Source organism: Hordeum vulgare, chromosome 2H (assembly GCF_904849725.1).
Source record: "Hordeum vulgare subsp. vulgare chromosome 2H, MorexV3_pseudomolecules_assembly, whole genome shotgun sequence".
NCBI lineage: Eukaryota > Viridiplantae > Streptophyta > Magnoliopsida > Poales > Poaceae > Hordeum > Hordeum vulgare.
Window position 1 is genome coordinate 9,541,823 of NC_058519.1, and position 18,659 is coordinate 9,560,481.

At 42.9% G+C, this 18,659-nt stretch overlaps 2 protein-coding genes across 2 annotated transcripts; both read left to right on the forward strand.

The window, feature by feature from the left end:
- The first annotated feature begins 727 nt into the window (after positions 1-727).
- Positions 728-3,590, forward strand: LOC123424375. Its single transcript, XM_045107977.1, has 5 exons — positions 728-971; positions 1,843-1,957; positions 2,062-2,151; positions 2,997-3,095; positions 3,206-3,590. The coding sequence occupies exons 1-5, from the start codon at positions 904-906 to the stop codon at positions 3,305-3,307; spliced, it is 474 nt and encodes a 157-aa protein (XP_044963912.1). The 5' UTR covers positions 728-903; the 3' UTR covers positions 3,308-3,590.
- Positions 3,591-4,532: 942 nt separating this feature from the next.
- LOC123424374 (actin-related protein 9) lies at positions 4,533-18,188 on the forward strand. Its single transcript, XM_045107976.1, has 21 exons — positions 4,533-4,764; positions 4,912-4,984; positions 5,323-5,432; positions 5,550-5,609; positions 5,682-5,753; positions 6,812-6,914; positions 7,738-7,943; positions 8,988-9,108; positions 10,003-10,067; positions 12,754-12,843; positions 12,936-12,986; positions 14,330-14,461; positions 15,355-15,444; positions 16,022-16,092; positions 16,173-16,342; positions 16,407-16,450; positions 16,531-16,580; positions 16,917-16,962; positions 17,144-17,194; positions 17,324-17,470; positions 17,800-18,188. Exons 1-20 carry the CDS (start codon positions 4,762-4,764, stop codon positions 17,465-17,467), a joined length of 1,752 nt encoding a protein of 583 aa, XP_044963911.1. The 5' UTR covers positions 4,533-4,761; the 3' UTR covers positions 17,468-17,470; positions 17,800-18,188.
- The last annotated feature ends 471 nt before the right edge of the window (positions 18,189-18,659 follow it).

Sequence of the window (18,659 nt, forward strand, 5' to 3'; positions counted from 1 at the left end):
TACAGAATGAAGAACAGATAAATGGAAAAAGAGTGGCTCACCATGAGCGTTGAGGTGCAACGACGGGAGGCCGTCGAGGTGCGCTGGGCGGACAGCGGGGCGGGGCGAAGGCAGCGAAGGAAACCTGGCAGGAGAGGGCAGCGACGACTGGAGCCGCGGGGGGAACCTGGACGACGCCGGGTGCGACGACTTGGCCGAGGACAGCAAGGTGGGTTCGACGGGGGAGAGGTGGGTTCCGCGAGGTGGCCGATGCGGGAACAGGGCCTGAAGTGAGTCCGCCCGGGTGCTCGGTCGTTTTCTGGCAGGACAGTTCAGTGGCAATTTGAAGTAATTAGAATACATTTATATTTTCAAACGGTTTTTTTTGAAGGGACTAGCCAGAATCTAAGATTCCATGATTTAAAAAGGTCAATCCAGTTCTTTTGGATCAGGGTTTTGGGGGCCGTATTCTTTAAAATCTGCTCAAAAGAACTGGCCCATACTCCCCCGGGCGTCCCTAGTCGACCACCTGCATTTCCAAAAAAGAAAAAAAAAGATGCTCGTACCAGAGCATACTGCGATCTCCACGAAACCCGTCCGGATGTCGTCGTCGTAGCGAGGCGTCGGCAAACGGGACGTGGCGCGCGCGCATCGCCGCCCCCACCCCACACGGGATCCACCACCATCCGTCCGTCCGTCCGTCCATCCGCCTTTCAGACACAAAACAGAACGAAACCATCCCGATCGGTCGACCGATCCATCCATCCACACCCTCCGTCCCTCTCCCACCCCACACCACTCCTCTCCTCGGGCAGCCCAGTCGTCGTCGTCGCGACCGAGGACCAGAGACGCGGGCGGGGAGCTCGAGGCGGAGGGACACCATCAGCATCATCGGCATCGGCGCCGGGTCAGGGGCCAGCAGCGATGGGCTTCGTCTCCTTCGTCGGGAGGGTGCTGTTCGCGTCCGTCTTCCTCCTCTCCGCCTACCAAGAGTACGTCCACACCCGCACGTCCCTTCCCCCCGTCTCCCCCCCGCCAGATCTCGTCTCCGGCCGCCTCCCGGGGACCGACGCGCCGCCCGCGTGCGGCCCCTGGCTCCTGCTTGTCGGTGCGACGCCCCAGGGCTGGCCTGCGCGAGCGCGGCCGCGGCGAGATCCGGCCGGGCGCCGCGTCGGTGGGTCTCGGCGCGGCGGATCTGGCCGGCGTAGGGTAGATGTTGACCCGCCGCGGCGATTCGTAGAGGCAGATACGCGCACGGGGAGCGCGTGAGGAGGGGTTTCGGATCAGGCCAGCGGTCCATTCCATGCGGATAGCGTAGCGGCTCGAAGCGCGCGGCTCCTTTGAGTCTGTGAGTGACGAACCCCATCCGGTCCAGATGCTTCCTCAGTCCAGCGTCTCCTCTTCCAGAACGCGCACTTTACCCGCCGCTCCTTCATACTACGAGCTAGCTAGCTTCACTCCGCTGGCAGCTTTGGTTCGATACCAAGGGCTACGATGCATTTGTATGTCAAATTTTCCATGGTAGTACAACAAGTGTTGCGTTGCTCCTTGTGTTAGCCGAGTTATTTCACCGATGGCGCATAGCTAGGTAGCCATAGCTTCACCCTGCTGGGCCTTTTTAGGCCTTGTGCCGTTGCTTCTCATTTAACCTCATTTTACTGGTACCAGCAGAATTGTTTCCATATCAAGGGCCATGTCATTGTTTGGATTTCATTTTTTATCTGGTAGTAGTCGTAGTAGTACAGGAAGTGCTGTGTTGGTTCTTATGCTAGTCCCGTTATGCTTCTTATTAGTTGGCTGCACAGGTCAAGTACCGCTCTCTAATTTCCGAATATCTCCATGCTTCCAATGTACACCATGCAGGTTCAGTGAATTTGGGACCGATGGAGGCCCAGCAGCAAAGTCTCTGAAGCCAAAGTTCAACCTCTTTGTGAAGCAGGCGTCTGCCAGCGTTGGGATGGCTGTGCCACACATTGATGTATGGATATTTTCTGGTTGCCTGCCCCGTTATACATCATTGTTTTTGTTTTAAGGATCCGTTCAACTAGTTCCTAGTTTGATGTTTTTTTTTCCTGTTTACAGATCAAGACTGTCATCGCTTTGACAATGTTTTTTAAAGCATTTGGTGGTCTCCTTTTCCTCATCAGTAGCTCCCTTGGAGCGGTCGTACTGGTGCGTACTCTTCTTCTGCAGGCACTATATCAAGAATCATCTTATCGTAAGGGGGTATCAAGATGCATACTGTTGCGTCTGCCATTAAATGTAGACTTGCAGCACCCTGTCTTTTCAAATCAAACTAATAAAAAGGAAGTACTGTTGGCATGCCATTTAGGTAGTTTTAAACGTTCTAGTGTGTCCATTTCACTGGCTGTACAATGCCAAATCTGGCATTGTTGCTGCTTCGATGTTTGATCTTCATACATTTTGCTTCTGCAATATCCTGTTGTAGCATCTTGACAGTGGAATGCTTTAACACTAACCTTCCTGAAAGATTCCAGATGTGGTGTCAGGTTATTCTTATTGTTTAACCACTTGATAGGCTCATGTCTGTTGAATTTGTACAGCTGATTTTCTGTAGCCAAAGTTATGTGTTTATGTTTATATTTATTGTTTGCATTGTTATCTATATGTGACAGTGCAACAGTTCTTTGAGACATTAATCCATGATAACTGGGCATATCTGTTCATATGCTTATATATAAAGAAACCAAATATATATTCTGTCTTCTTATACGGAACCAAATATATTTAATCCATGTTAAAATGATTGTGCATTTATTATGTTATAGTTTTGAGACATTAATCCATGATAACTGGGCATATCTGTTCATATGCTTATATATAAAGAAACCAAATATATATTCTGTCTTCTTATACGGAACAAAATATATTTAATCCATGTTAAAATGATTGTGCATTTATTATGTTATAGTTTTGCCGTTGCTCTTTCTCCCCCTGTTACTTTTCTTTACTTCTTTTTTGGAACATGGAAATACTGATGTAGCTCACTTGTGCAGCTTGTTTACTTGGCATTCATAACACCTGTCGTGTACGACTTCTACAACTACGAGGTCGAGTCACAGCAATTCGTTAAGCTCTTCACCATGTTTTCACAGGTTTGTCACACAGAATCTCACTTGGCGAGAAGCTTCAGCTTTGAACCATTCCATCACTATCTGTCACCAGATGTTCTAACTCGGATTCCCCCCCCTCTCTCTCTGCTCAGAACCTCGCTCTCTTCGGCGCGCTGCTCTTCTTCCTGGGAATGAAGAACTCCATCCCAAGGAGGCACTCCAAGAGAAGGGCCGCAAAGGCCAAGACAACCTGAAGCCAGGCAAGGGATCGTGGTAGGAGGGAGGGGAAACTATCAGTATGGAAACTCGTCGTGTTTTACGTATACTTTTGGAGCAGTACATGTCCCGCTTTTTGCCCATAGAATCTGTGAGCTGGGGGCCTGCAGGATTCGATATGTAGGAGTTTTAAGCCGTCTTGCTCAGTTCTGTTTTTCGGTTTTATCGCGGTGGGTTCTATGCCTTGGTTCTGTAGTCCTGTGTTTTGCTACAGAAAACTGCTTGTCTCCATTCAGTATCAGAGCATACATTCTTGACTGCTGTTTCGAGCCGTGCCCTTCTCGATCCCTAAATGCAGAGATGTTTTTTTTATTTGCGGGAAAAAAAATGCACAGATGTTGTGCGTTCTACTCCCTTCGTTCCTAAACATAAGACCTTTTAAAGATTGTACTATAAACTACATACGGATGTATATAGACATATTTTAGAGTATAGATTCACTCATTTTGCTCCGTATGTAGTCTCCTAGTGAAATCCCTAAAATGCCTTATATTTTGGAATGGAGGGAGTAATAATTTCTTATTATTAGTCAAGATAAACTTGATAAGTAGATGCATTCATCAAGGCAAATTTAGTGATTTCTGTACGTGGTTGATCCATTCCACAGGATTTTGGTTCGTGTTTGGAGTTTGGACCCAAAATTTCATGTGAATGTTGAGGTAGAGATAAGTGGTTAAACAAATGGTAAGATAAATACTACTCCCTCCGTTTTTAAATTTAAGTCTTTCAGAGGTTTCGGGGACTACATGCAGATGTATATAGACATGCTTTAGAGTGTAGATTCATTTATTTTGCTCCGTATCTAGTTCTCTAGTAAAATCTTTAAAATGACTTATATTTAGAAACGGAGTGAGTAGTCGATTACATAAGCTGGGTTATCATAATCTACCACAATACCAACTCAGGCAAGGCCTGTGCATGGCGTTATTCCTCATACATATATACGGAGTAGTTCTATGCATATGGCATAACAAACTACTTAAAACTGTTTCCGGCCCAGAAGTAAACAGAGCATCCAAAACGAAAGAGCAGCACACCAAGCACCCAACACAATTGCTGCGGCGACTCGACTCGACTCCAAGATGGCGACGTTCTACTTACAAACTACTCGAATTTTACAAGGCCGGCACCGGCACATGTTGTATCCTGTGCTATGATGATCCAAGCAAATTCAAATAGCCGAGAAAATCGGGCCGAATTTGGATTCAAACCGAGCGTCCAACCCAACGCAATTACAGGAGGATAGCAAAGGGAAAACCACTTCCGATAACCAGATCCGTTGGATGCCGATCGGACGGCCGAGTCACCTCCTCCCTCCCCCCTAACCCGCGGCTGGGGAGCACAGCCAAGCCCCCGCTCCGCCGCGAAGAGCCGCCGCCTTCCACTCCGGCGCCCCCCTCCGGCGCGACCTCCAGCCTCCGACGACGACCAGATGGTGAGCTCCCCTAGCCCCCCCCCCCCTCCCTCCTTCCCCCTCCGGGCCGCCCGAATCCGGCGGGCTCGGTTCGCCCCGGGGAGTAAACCCCTGCCGAGAAACCCTAGCGAGTTGCTGCTCACGTTTGTGGTTCTGTGACTTCCGCAGGACTACCTCAAGACGGTGGTGCCGTCGCAGCTCTTGGCCGAGCGCGGCTCCAGCCTCGTCGTCATCAACCCAGGTGCGCCCCGCCGGAGCGAATCCCCCAATCCCCCGCCTGTCCTCTAGATACGCGCTTTCCTTCCCCTGTTTGTTCCGACGATTCACGCCTGCTGGAGTCCAAACTGGGTGTAAAAAACAACGTGTTTAGTGTAGTTCGAGCTGATTTCGCGAGGCTCAAGCCCCCGGCGAAGATGCATAGTGTGAATCAGAAGGTCGATCTTGTGCGATGCTACCCGTTGAAATTCTAGAAGTGAGATGAATATGTGTGAAGCAGGAATGTCGTCTTCTTATATGCCGGTAATTTTTGCCTTGAGACATGGTGGTTGTCACCTGACCGAGGACCCTTCCTTTTCGCAGGCTCCATGAACGTGCGCATGGGGTTCGCTAGTCAGGACGTGCCGTTCAATATACCGCACTGCATTGCCCGGCACAAGAACGACGCGCCGAAGCTGTCGGTGCGAGACCAGGTGATGCGAATGCAGGGGTGGTCCCCCCCCCCCTCCCTCCCCCTCTGCTGGTCCTGTACCTGCATTGGAACATCGTTGGCGTAATCTTCAGTGTATGACTGTCGTTTTGGTTTGCAGAGGCTCAACTGCCGTGCTGGGTCGACGCACAATGCAGAGCGGGAGCGGGCGTATGGTATTGTAAGAATCTACTTCTCGCAATTACTTTGGATCATGTGCGCGGCTCGAACTAATCAGGACTGAGTCTTGCAGATTGCTTCAATGCTCAAAATCCCATTTTTGGGTGAAGTATCGCCTTCAGAGAACCAACCATTACCTCCTAAGGTACTGTGCACAGTCTATGTGATGAATACTTTGCATACCTGTTTTTGCGACAGTAGGATATATTGCATTTTGCCATCCGGGTTAATCTTTTTATATATTAATTGGGAAAAGTATCACCCCAGATGTAGGCTTTGTCTACTTGAATTTGAATAGCGATGTCCAACTAGTTTAGAGTGTGGGCAATTTATTTATCTTTTCTTACACATCGATTACTTATCAATAGTTATTCTTATGCTTCTCGGGGAGGTGTTTGCTCCATCTTATCTGGTTGCACACTGCTATACTTGGGCAGTTAAAAGGAGAACTAGCTACTTAGAGCAATTTACCAACAAAACAGTGGCCATGTGCCACATCTCACTAAATTAGTTCTATTTTTAGAATGTGAAAAATGTTTTGTCAGACCGTAATTAGTTGATCTGCAGTATGCTGCACCATGATAATATTATGATAACGATCCAGTTCACTACGGGACATACAGCAAGTGGGAGGAAGGGAACTTTGGGACTTGTTTGCCCTATAGTTTAAGCTTATTTGATAAGCTTGTGGCATTGAGGCTTATAAGCCGAGTTTACCTAGGATTTAGGGCTTAAACTATCATGAAGTTTGTTGTCATTATAGTTTATAAGTTCAACATACTACAGTATGTGGTAAACCTAGCTCATCCAGCCTCTTCCAAATTTATAGAATTATGTTTGAATTACCTATTGCCTAAGTTTGGAAATTGTTGCTATTTCTTGCAATCTTACAAATCCTTATTGAAACAAGTACGCCTGTTTGATGTGTGCAATATAGACAATGTTCAGGATATCGGTAACTGGTACCATATCGTCCAGGTGCTGCGTAAGGATAAATAGGCGAATTTTCCAGTTAATCAGCGATAAATCAGTTAATCAGCTATTCGGTGACCCACCGAGTAGCGATAAACTGACCGAGATGCTGATTAACTGGCTGATATTTGGGATAATGATGTATTATATGATTTTGCATCAATTTCCTTTTGTTTAGAAAGGTCAAATCATGGCCTCTGTTTGCTGATGGGGTTATATTGACCACTTCAGATGGGACGTCTTGATGGTCTTTCTTCACAGCAAAACAAAGATGATAGTATACTCACATGGACAGATGTGATGGACAAAAGCATCAAAACATCCATGTCAATTGGTACTTTCTGATCTTTTACTGAAGTGTACCTTCTTATTTCCCCCCTTGTCCACTTTGGAGTCTTCTATTGTTAATAAAAAGGTTACAGGGTACTTATGTTTTGGATACATTTTTTTTTTGTAGAAGGAAACTGTGTTTGTTTTTTGGTGTGACTTATATGTAGCACCTGCCCTCAGTGAGTTGTGGCCTGTGTCACTCATATGCATTGTTGTGATTGATTTTGTACCACATCAGATTTCTCATGCGTTTGGACTGCATATATACAAAAAAGGAACGATCTAGTAAATCCACATTAACCTATTTCTGCGAATCATGGATAAAAGCCTAAGTGAGTTGTTATGTTTGTCTGTGCTTATGTGGTGTTGGCGCTTTAGTCTAGACCTTGGATGTTACATTATGACACAATGATTTTTTTTGTTTTGTGTGCTGGAGCTAGCTAGCTCTGAAGTTTCGAGGACTGAAATTCTTATGTTAGGTTAGCTGTTGCTTTGGTACGAGATCCACATATTTTTTGTCCCGTCTCTTCTTACATATGGCATGTATCCATCAGAACGAGATCTCATCAATCACCATGTTTTGTCTAGCTGCTTTAGATTGTTCGATGGGGCATCATACTATTTTAATTTTTTAATGGAGTAGTTATATCATGGATTATTTTCTCACTGCTTGCTCCTATAATCAGAGTTACTTAGTTATGCTCTGTTCTTTCGGTTATTAAGTATTAACAGTAGATTCAAAGAGCAGTTCTGTACCGCATTAAAGTGTCATATATTTCGGAGCATTTTATAGTATCAAAATATTGACAACCCCTCAAATTGGCCAGAAAGGTCAGTAAACAGTGACGCCGATGAAGATCCTTCACAAAGCACACCCGATGATGGTAACAAGCCCAACTCTGAAGAAAACAAGTATAAGGAAATGATATTTGGAGAGGATGCTTTGAAGATCCCTCCTTCTGCACCATACTGTTTGGGTCGCCCGATCAGGAGAGGCCATTTTAATATTTCTCAGAATTATTCGTTACATCAGGTATGCCTCTAGATTCCATATGATCCTTATCTTAAAAGAATCAGCTAGTTATAGTAATAAGTGCCGTAACTAAAACCACTACACTTATTATGGATCGGAGGGACTATTAAACAACTTTGCCCTTTAAATGGGAAGTTCAGTTTGAGTTCATTGTCTGAGACTTTCCATTGTTACACTGTCAGTTCTATAAATATCTAGTAGGGGTGTATTGTTTTGGCTCCACTGTAATCAGTATGGGGAATGGTATTTCTTGTAGCATTGTTTTATCAAGGGAAAAATGTTTTGAATCAGATTTGTGACAGGATTTTGGTCAATCCGGTTGCAAATATGTACTGAAATTTATGGAAAACAGTAGTTGAGAGGTCTACTGAAATGTACTGAAGAAGGCAAATTCTGCCTATTTCTTTGCGTGCAAATTTTCCATCACCCAATCCTAAACAGATCTTCATGAAAAAGCTTCCGCTGCACCCTGCATTGTCTAAAGGCACCATATTTACACGAAAGGGTTTACCTAATTTTGCACCTACTTCACTGGTAAAACATAAAATTGAGCAGTTTATTCTGCCGGTAAGGCAGTTATTAAGTTTTAAATATAAAGTCTTGTGGTATAATATTTTAGAGTATCTATATTAGCTAATGGAATTGAACCATGAAGTCCTTATACTAACAACTGTGGAGCTTGGGTTCAAAGTTAAGAACTAAAATTGTTCCATATTACTTGTTATTCTTTGCCTTTATAGTTTATTTATTTTACTGCATTTGTTTGCTGCCACTGACGAACCATAAAGAAAGACTAGGAATTAGGTCATGAGTTGTAATCCTGGCCTACATATTAGAAAATTTACATTGAAAACACAGCTGGATTGTTTTTTCTTGGTTGAAATTGATGGTATCTGGCGCAGAAAGTGTTGGAGAAGAGATGATGCACATGATAACCCTGTGTTTCTAACTGGTTACCAAACCTATGTGCGTCCATATTATTTTTCCTTATATATAGCATCATAATGGTAGATGATTAGGAAAAACAAACATTGGCCGTTGCAGGTTTTAGAAGATTTACGAACTATTTGGAATTGGATGCTGATAGAGAAGTTGCACATCAACCCAAAGGACAGACATCTGTATTCTGCAATTCTTGTTCTTGGGGAAACATTTGACAACCGAGGTATTTCTCTTTTCATGTAATACTGCCTGTGATGTGTAGACGTATGTCATGTAGTGCTGCTCATATGCGCCGCCGCAAGGCTGAGTATCCTTTAGGGCTGGTGACATGATCCTCAGGTGGAGCAGGATATCCTTAGTAATAATTAGGTAGTTAGTTCTTAAGTTTGTTCACTTGCCTTATCCTTGAAATTTGCTCAAGCTTTCCTCATCTCCGAAACCTATATATAAGGGAGGCTGCCATTGTAATCTCAAGAAACCATCATATTGAAGGACATTAATCCAATCCCATGGCTGGCCGATTGTCATCTTGGCATGGTAATTTACACTGATGTGGAAAAAAGATCACCTCGTTTTGCTTTACCTTCAATTTGGATGTCAACGCTGTAGTTATCCCACATATACAACAGCAATGAATACCTTTCACTATTATTTTCCCTAAATTACACGGTACTAAACAGCAGTTGCAGGAAGAAAAATGCAGAAATACATCGTGTATGTGAAGATCACAGTTTCCAGCATTTGACTAGGTGTCAATGCCATGTTTTCTGCCAATACTGATATTTATGTGTAATTCCTTTTTTCTGAACTCCTAACAACTCAAATCTGTTCATTCAACACGAATTTCAAATGCTGGGCAGAACACACTTTCCTAGCAACGAGCGAAATCCACACCGTTAGTTCTTCAATAGATTCTTTCATGAAATCCATGACCCATTACTCCGTTAGTTTAATAGCCTTGAATTGATGATTCATATAGGAAATCTTGAGTACATACTGTTTGCTTTATCTTTTTTCAACACCTTCTACAGTTCTAGTGCAAAGTGTATGTTCCACTGCATAAGGAAGTTTTCTTATTTTTTGAAGTTGTGATTTTTTTAATATATCCATCCATCAGAAATGAAAGAGATGCTGTCCATTGTACTTTGCGATTTGGGATTTAGCACTGCAGTGGTACATCAGGTTCGTCCCCAATCGTCCATTTAGCATTTACTTCCTATTAAGTTTTGAATGCACGATTTGTTTCTCCATTTGCAATTGCTAAGCAAAGTAATTGGACCGTTCATCCCAAAATGGAACATCTTTCCAGCATACTGGGATAGTTTCCTCAATTCTGAGACTGTTGTACTATGCTAAATTGCTAACCACTAAGAAGTTGTATTTACCGAGTGGAGTGCGATCTGGCATTAGTACATGATGCGGTCGCCTTTAAGGAATTGCTCTGATGAAGTAATTTTACTCGTGCGTCGATGTCTATATTCTTTTTCTTTTTACATAACTACATAATGCTGGCAAGGGGGAGCCCTTCATCGACATGGGCCAATCCATCACTGTAGAGTGCCAGAACTGTGTGGCCGTGTAGGGTCGCCACTGTAGTGATGCCATGTCGATGCAGTCGTGCCGTCGTGGATGACGCGGTCGATGTCGTCGTCGTGGCGCGGTCATTGCCGCCGTCGGGGTCGCGCCTTGCAGAAAAATCTGTTAGAGGACGCTAGGTGTCCATCTTGTGGACGAGGGGTGGCGGCGTGTTGACGAAGATGTTGATGAAGACCTTGGCAATGAAGCGTCGGCGATGGCGTCGTAGCAGCGTGTCGACGATAATGTGCCGCTTGAAGGCGTCCCTTGCGGCGACCAAGTGTCGATGCGGTGTCGCGTCGGAGAAGTCGATGAAGAATTGCATCACTTTTCACACCGGCCTGACGTGTGGATGATGCGTGTTGATGTGGCTTCTCAAAGATATGCTCGACAAAGATTTTTTTTTCCAAACCATGTAGTCGTACAGCTCAATGTCGTGGTGCAGGGTCGGTGTAGATCGCTCGTCTTGATGCAGATGCTACGGAGGACCGTTTGGCCGCGGGTACCGCTCCTGCGTCACCCATCAATGCGCGTCAGGAGAAGGCACTTGTGGGAGTCCAAGTCTTGCTGCATGCATCTCCTCGTAGGAGATTGATTCATATGGCCATGTGCATGATGCCTAGATGGATACGTTATCATGCATGGGCGTACCTACGCATGGCTGGATGAAGGCTCTGCTGGTCGCTTCACAGGATGTTGTGGCGTTGATGCAGATCCGATGGCATCCCTGTTGGAGAAGCCGACGGCTACCCTTCTGGAACGCGCTCGCTCGATGCCTGCTGGTGCGCGACGTACGATGCCAGCTGATTGGCGTTGTAGCATCTCGTCCCCTGGTGAGGCCGTTTGGTTCGACGATGAACGTCATGTCCATTGGCTGGAACGTTGTAGCATCTCGTCTCTGACGAGGCCGTTGCTTCGATGATGAACGTCATGTCCAGCAGTTTGAAATCTATCTGTAAGTGGATGCAATCTGGTTGCATGGGGCTCGCCGCGTACCGGCCGTGGAGTTCCCGGAGACCATACCTACACCGGCTCGCGTTGAACAGATTGCTTGGAGGAGCGGCTGCTGCTTGATGAGCGCGCGTGCCTGGAGGTCGTGTGGGTCGATGGAGCCGGGTCGTGTAGGCGTGCAGATGGAGTCTGTGTCGGCCGGGAGATCCGCGTGCGCGAGTCCGCCCTCCCGTGATCGGGACACATGGTCTTCGCTGCTGTTGCCTTGTCCCCGATGCAATTTGCATCGCCTTCACCACATAAGCCGGGTTGACTGCACGCCGTCAAGGTGGATTTGCACCGATTCTCACCGGATTGATAGAAGGTCGTGGAGATCTAGGAATTTATATGTGTGGCTAAAGAAAAGAAAATTGATCTAATGGAAGTTTCGAAATTTTGGTCTAATCTAAGGAAGTATGTAAGCTAGAGGAACCGATCTAATCTTTGATTGATCCGGTGCCGCGCCCCCGGGGAGAGAAGATTAATCTCCCCGGGGGCGGCACGCTGTGGAAGTGGTAGAGGAACCTAGGATCGGCGTCGTGAGACTAACCGCTCTGATACCATGTGGAAAAATATAGGATGGCTGAATATTGTTTTGTTGTGTGTTGTATTGATCTAACCCTTGTAAGGGTATATATAGGAGTACATGAGGGGTAGAGGCTTGGAGTACAAGACAAGTTACATGTGGTTTAAACTAATTCTATCTCTATCTCTTTATCTCTAACTTAAACCCAATTATACTTCTAACAAAGAGTAAAGAGAAACGGCCATGCTACAACTTGACACTGCTTGCCCGGTGTCAACTATTCTGGATTAACACCATTCATGAAACCATTTTGGCATTCCATATTTTGTTAGCAGCTTGGTACCTTAAATCAGGTACTCATGAAACCATTCATGCTATTGGGTTAATACTAATATTTTGCACCTAAAGGCTGGATTTTAACTTTCATGTTTTAAATTTGGTGTGCTGTACACTTGGAGTTGGCCCATTTCTGGAGTTGTTCTCATGCTGGTTGCCTGTTTCTAATTTTAGCTTATCTCTACTAATATACTACTATAGTACCATTTGACAGTTAAGTTTAATGTAATATTACTAATGAGAAACTAGAACTTGATACCTTCATTTTGGTTGATATAGTCCACTTTTCAGACTCTTAGACTTTTTTTTAATCTAGAATACCTTTCCAGACTATTGACTTGTAGAGACATAACCAAGCTCTTGTATTTGATGATTCACAAATTGAAACATGAAGAAAATTGAGCTTCCTTATTTACTCTGCTTATGTTAATATTTAATTAGGAAGCTCTAGCAGCGGCATTTGGGAATGGGTTGTCGACAGCTTGTGTGGTCAACATTGGTGCTCAAGTTACACAAGTAGTTTGTGTTGAGGTAATAACCATAGTACTTCTATATTTCTTTCAAACCACTAAGAAATTTAGATATTATCATATTAATGTATGATCTACCCTAAATGTTTCCAGGATGGAGTAGCTTTACCCCACACAGCTTTGGCGCTCCCATATGGTGGAGATGTATGTTCTCAACTGTTCTCTTTAACGTAGACAAATATATTTCTGTTACTTGAGCAATCTGTTGTTCATGGTCATTACATCTGTATAATTTCGTTTCATGGTAGAAATCTGCTATTCTATTTTTTCAAGTTATTATCTACTATCATGCACCCAGTCCATTTTTCTCTGTCAGAACAACAAATCTTTGTTAGGTTTCGTCTCATGTGACTGTTGTGTACAAACTTTATGTCATGCCACTTTTTTCCCGATCGGAAGATATGCATATTTTAGTTCTTTCATCATGTTCTTAGTATAATAGTATCATCTTACAAATACGAGCAACAATCTATTCCTTTCGAGTAGTTTCTCAGTTGAGATTTGGCTGTACTTTGGTTTTGAAAAATTATGCCACTGACATTGCAAAGGTACGGAGAGTATCATGACAACCAGAACTCGTTGGCAGTGCACTTGGCACAACAAGTCGTTTATGGGGGGCCTGAATCCTTAAGTGGCAATGAGAGGGAGGGAAGGCCCCGAGAGTATATGAGCGTGGGTGGGTGTCAGGGGTAGATTTGGCTTTAATATGAGAAGTGGCTGAACCATTACATTGACAATATTTCCGATGTTTTTTGGGACTTTCTGATGACACTGATTTTCTAAGGGCAACCTCAATGGAATATTTCTGTTAATATCAGTCATTGTGATGTCACCTTAGTTATAACATGATTGCTGGGTGGTATTGTCGTCAGTTGTCAAGTGCTCTTTTTACGGAGGATCTCCCTCGAGGCTACAGGATAGATAGTCTGATGATCATATTCCCACTTTACTTTGTATAATTGCATGACTTGCTTTTATGGTTTTTGAACGTCAATTGCTTGTGATCTATATTATTATTTGAGAGTGGATTTTTAGCTCCCGGGTGCCTAGGCACCCTCTATGAACAGTAAAATCGAAAAAATAGAAATCAAAATCAAAAAATTCTGAAACTTTGCAGCATCAATGATGATGAAACTTTGTAGGTGTTTGCAAATTTTCATGCCAAAAAACTATTCGTGGAGCTCTACACACGAAAAAGATTTCAGTGCTTGAAGTTTTGAGCACTTTTAGCATCAAAATCTGAAACTTGTTTGTACATATTTCTCTACAAGATATTTTGGCATGATAATTTGCAAAAATGTACAAAGTTTGATCATCTTTGATGCTGCAAAGTTTCAGATTTTTTTATTTATTTTGTTTTCTATTTCTTTTGATTTTACTGTTCATAGAAGGTGCCTAGGCACCTGGGTGCTGTCACACCTTTCTCTTATTATTTTTATTATGTTTCCTTTTGTTACATCCTTTGCTATTTTCATTTTCTTTTGTAGGACATATCCAGATGCCTACTTTGGGTTCAACAACGTCATCGCACATGGCCAAATTTTAAAACCGATCCCATGAAGAAGCCTATAGATATGCTAATGCTGAACAAGATAAAAGAGGGATATAGCCAAATAAGGGTAAGTGGCTTACTCTAAGCTTTACTAAATCTTGATAGCTCGTATCTGTAAAGGATTTGATTGTTGGACAGTCTGCTTATGTTTTATTTTGAAAGTTTCCCTGTGGAAAGAAAGATTTGTGTCGTCCGCGCAAAGATCATTATAGCACTGTTGTACATTGATTAATTTCACCTGAAACTGTATACAAAGAGGATAAATTGCAATAACATATGCATCTCCTTTCGTGCGAATCATTTATACACATTTTCTCCAGTGCATGGGACTAGAGCACTTCTAGAATCAATACGTTCATAAGCGGAAACCTTTTCTCTAAATCTCTTTGTGTATGAGCGCTGCCCTATCTTGTCAAAGCATAGTAAATTAGTAGCCGACCTTGTGGCATTCATACATGGGGCATAGGAAGATGAATAATCTAAGATGACTTGATAGCATTGGATTATAATTTGCCGATGATATTGGGCATATCCCCTGTTTCTTATTTATGTGTAGGTCGCTGAATCCTCTAGGAAGACCAAGAGATCTGGTTGGAGCTATCCTATTTGCCTAAGTGCTGCTCATGTGCATTTGTTTTTAGTGTTGCTACCTTTCCATTTTCAGATCCTTCCTTGTTGTCCTCTTAGTCATGAAGAAATACATTTACATAAGTTTCATATATTTACATATTATATATACCAACACAGTTTGTGTGTGTTGAACAAAATGCAAATGGACAAAAGACAAAACTAGTATATGTAGAAACCAGAAAGAACTGGAGTCTTTTAGTGGATGCTTGAACCCATAACATCCTACCTACTCTGAACTTTATTTTTCTTAATTCTTAAGCTGAAATGATTATTTTTTGTTGAAGTAGAATGCTTCCCTTGAACTTATTCTAGTATTTTTCTTTTCCGCAGAGCGGGAGCTATGATGCTGTTTCTGTTGTTCATTCATATGAGCATGAAAAGTCTGTTGGGCATCAGAAGACAAGGCTGTCAGCTCTCAGTGTAATTTTTTTAAACCACTTATTCTCTTCTTCTTTTGTCTATTTTTTGGGCTGAGGGTGTGTTTTGAAAAAGTGCATGACTTTTTTTGTACTTCCTCCATCTCGGTTTATAAGGCATGCGCGTCGTTCTAGGTTGACAATTTAACTAGCTAAATATGTACTCCCTCCGTCCCAAAATAAGTGACTCAAATTTGCACTAATTTTAGTACAACGTTGAGTCATTTTTGAGTCACTTATTTTGGGACGGAGAGAGTATTATATTTGATGAAAAATATATGTTTAGAAACTACATCTTCTTAAGAATCCAATGATATACTTTTGGTGAAATATAAGATATAACTCATATTTAGCTAGTCAAATTGATGACCTAGAACTGAGCGCATGCCCTGTAAACCGAGACGGAGGGCGTATCTATTTCTTCTAGCAAAAAAGTAAGACATGCAGGCACTCTCCCTCCCTCCCTCGCCCCTTCACTCTCTATTAGTAAAATCTGTAGTGGTGATTGAGTTGTAGTTGGAGAGTAATTATATGCTGTAGGTGATATATCTACAAATTCAAATTTGTTTGTGATAAAATAGGTTCCTCCTATGGGGCTTCTTTATCCTCGGCTTCTCATTCCAGAAGAGTTCCCTCCACCTCCCCGACCTTGGTGAGACTTTGTTCTCTGCTTTAGTGATTGTGCCCTTTGATATGGTGATTGCTCCAGACAAGATATGTTTATGTTTACAGGTTCCAAGATTGTGATGACATGCTGGAGGATACTTGGCAAACAAACGACGGTCTTTCTGGAAATGGTGGTCTTGGTGCATGGGACAGTTATCAAATGCTTCCCACCAGAGTAAAGAAGTTTGATAATATCGGTCTCGTAGAAGCCATTGTCAGCAGTGTTCTTTCAACAGGTAGTCTCTTTGCACATTATCTAGCTTCCCTGAGAGAATCTTTTCTAACAACTTCCTACAACAGGACGTGTTGACCTCCAAAGGAAGCTATTCTGTAGTATTCAGCTGGTAAAGTATCAGTGTCGTTTTTCATATCAATATTGCTCTATGATGCAAGAAGCAATAATTGAGAGGAATGCTCTTTGCAGGTTGGTGGCACAGCTTCAACAGCAGGTCTTGCACCAGTTCTCGAACAAAGGTTAATTGTTACGTTCTTCTGGCATTATTTAACGGAAGACTACTGGAATAACTGCGCTAAGGAATAGAAGTGTGCCACCCTATGTAGCTACAAGTGTGCCAAGCAATTGTTCTGATCCTTTTTGCATTTACTAGTTATTATTAACAAGTGTTTGTTGAAAGATTTTTTGTAAAGATGAATAGCACAGAGCTGCTGCAAGCCTGCAATAAAAAAAGTGCCAATGTGGCTCCTGTGTTTTTGGAGAAAATACTAATGACACTTGGATTTTGTTTCAACATAATGTCTTGGAAACGAACAATAAATTTATTGATCTATTTTTCTTTTCTTTTTGATCAGGGTTCTTAATACTATTCCATCGAATCAACCCGTCGAGAAAGTTGAGGTATGTCTTCTTGCAAGGATATGCATCCATATCTTTTTATAAATTAGAATGCACACTCCATTTCTTGAAATTAACATACCTGGATTGATTGTGTGAGGTTTATATCTCAGTTTTACATTATACCGTAATTTAGACTCGTGATTTATTTGTCTTGGCTTAACATCTCATTTTAAATTCATAGGTACTACAATCAAGGAGGAATCCATTGTTTATCCCATGGAAAGGTGGTGTGGTAAGTGCTATTTATTTTGAATTTGGCTATCATTTGTTGAAGCTGGTGTGTCTTGCTCATTCCTTTATGTCTGTCCTTTCTTGTGCTCTTATATTTCGGGTCCCTAAATCCTACTTTACGCTTGGACAGATTTTGGGCGTCCTTGATACTAGCCGTGATGCTTGGATCCATAGAGAAGATTGGATTAAAAATGGCGTTCACGTTGGGAGTGGCAGAAAATATAAGGATTCCTATTTTCTTCAGTCGCAACTGATGTGTTACTACAATTCATAATAGGTAATCTTTCTTATTGCCTGCTCAGTTTCTCCAGATTGTATCGTTGCATCTTCATATAGTGTTAGTGTGTTAATATGGATGTCAGGATATGTATATTGGATGGTCTGCCCTTTTTTTCTGTAAGATGCACACTTAATAAAAAGTTATTGTATAATTGAAGGTCCGGTCCTAAGAGTCTGAATATCAAATGAGCATTGAGACACGGGATGTGAACATATCTGCTTTTTTTCTTCTTAAATTTTTTGAAGCTTTTAGTTGAAATGGTTATCGTGCAAGCTATCTATCTACTGCCAAATTATAAGACACATAATTTGCATTTTATTCTGTAGGTGGTCTGCGTAGGTGTCGACTATCTTGAGCTGCAATTGTCGGTGTAATCTCGGATAGTTGAGCAAGGCGGAACTTCATCTATGTCGAGGTTTGTCAAGGGACATGGAGAAGAGATTTAGATGATGAAGGCCCGTCTTCTGCCTACCCTTTCATTCAGAACTAGAAATGGCTAGTAAAATACATGGAGATGAGATTCATAGATTTAGTGGTGCCATGTAAACACATTCTCTAGTTTCAGGGTGATTTACTACCTGTAACTTGTAAATTAGTAAATCATTAGTAAAACACAAAGCCTCTTGATGCTGTTCCGGATTATCTAACAGTATTAATGACTGTTCAGCCAGATTAATTATTTGTTCTGAGAAGGCAAATATGTGCACCGGATTAATTAAACATCTCCTGTTTGCATTTGTACACTTAATCATGTGGTTGCAATTTTAACCTTACTGCCAGAGGCAGCCTGACCACATGATCTAGGCTGCCAGTCTCTGACGCCCTGCTCACAATCAGCGCGAAGTGTAGCATGGGCTCGTTGGCACTGATCATGCTCCAGGCCGCCCATATCTGGTCGCCGGGCGTGAGCACGTTCGTCGGCGTGGACTCTGGCATCGACCTCGTCCGGGTACATTGCCTTGTACACGGCTAATCTGAGTATATAGAAGCGAGAACAAAATGTAGCTATTCCAAATTGTGTTAAATTGCAACATTGTAGCGGTGAACAAAACTCAAGTTGCAGTTGGCATTGAGGTAGATTACAATTTCCATTTTGAGTATATGTATGTCTTTACCTTGCACTTGGTGCCATTCCGCTTGCGAAGCCATACATTGCGCCACCGGTACCCCACGGCAATCGAAGCCA

Bases quoted from the DNA above. Each gene is read 5' to 3' on its own strand.
- LOC123424375 (XM_045107977.1), top strand. From the start codon at position 904: ATGGGCTTCGTCTCCTTCGTCGGGAGGGTGCTGTTCGCGTCCGTCTTC. The intron at 972-1,842 runs GTACGTCCACAC...TACACCATGCAG, and splicing joins CTCCTCTCCGCCTACCAAGA to GTTCAGTGAATTTGGGACCG. The intron at 3,096-3,205 runs GTTTGTCACACA...CTCTCTGCTCAG, and splicing joins TCTTCACCATGTTTTCACAG to AACCTCGCTCTCTTCGGCGC.
- LOC123424374 (XM_045107976.1), top strand. The intron at 9,109-10,002 runs GTATTTCTCTTT...TCCATCCATCAG, and splicing joins GGAAACATTTGACAACCGAG to AAATGAAAGAGATGCTGTCC. The intron at 12,844-12,935 runs GTAATAACCATA...AAATGTTTCCAG, and splicing joins CACAAGTAGTTTGTGTTGAG to GATGGAGTAGCTTTACCCCA.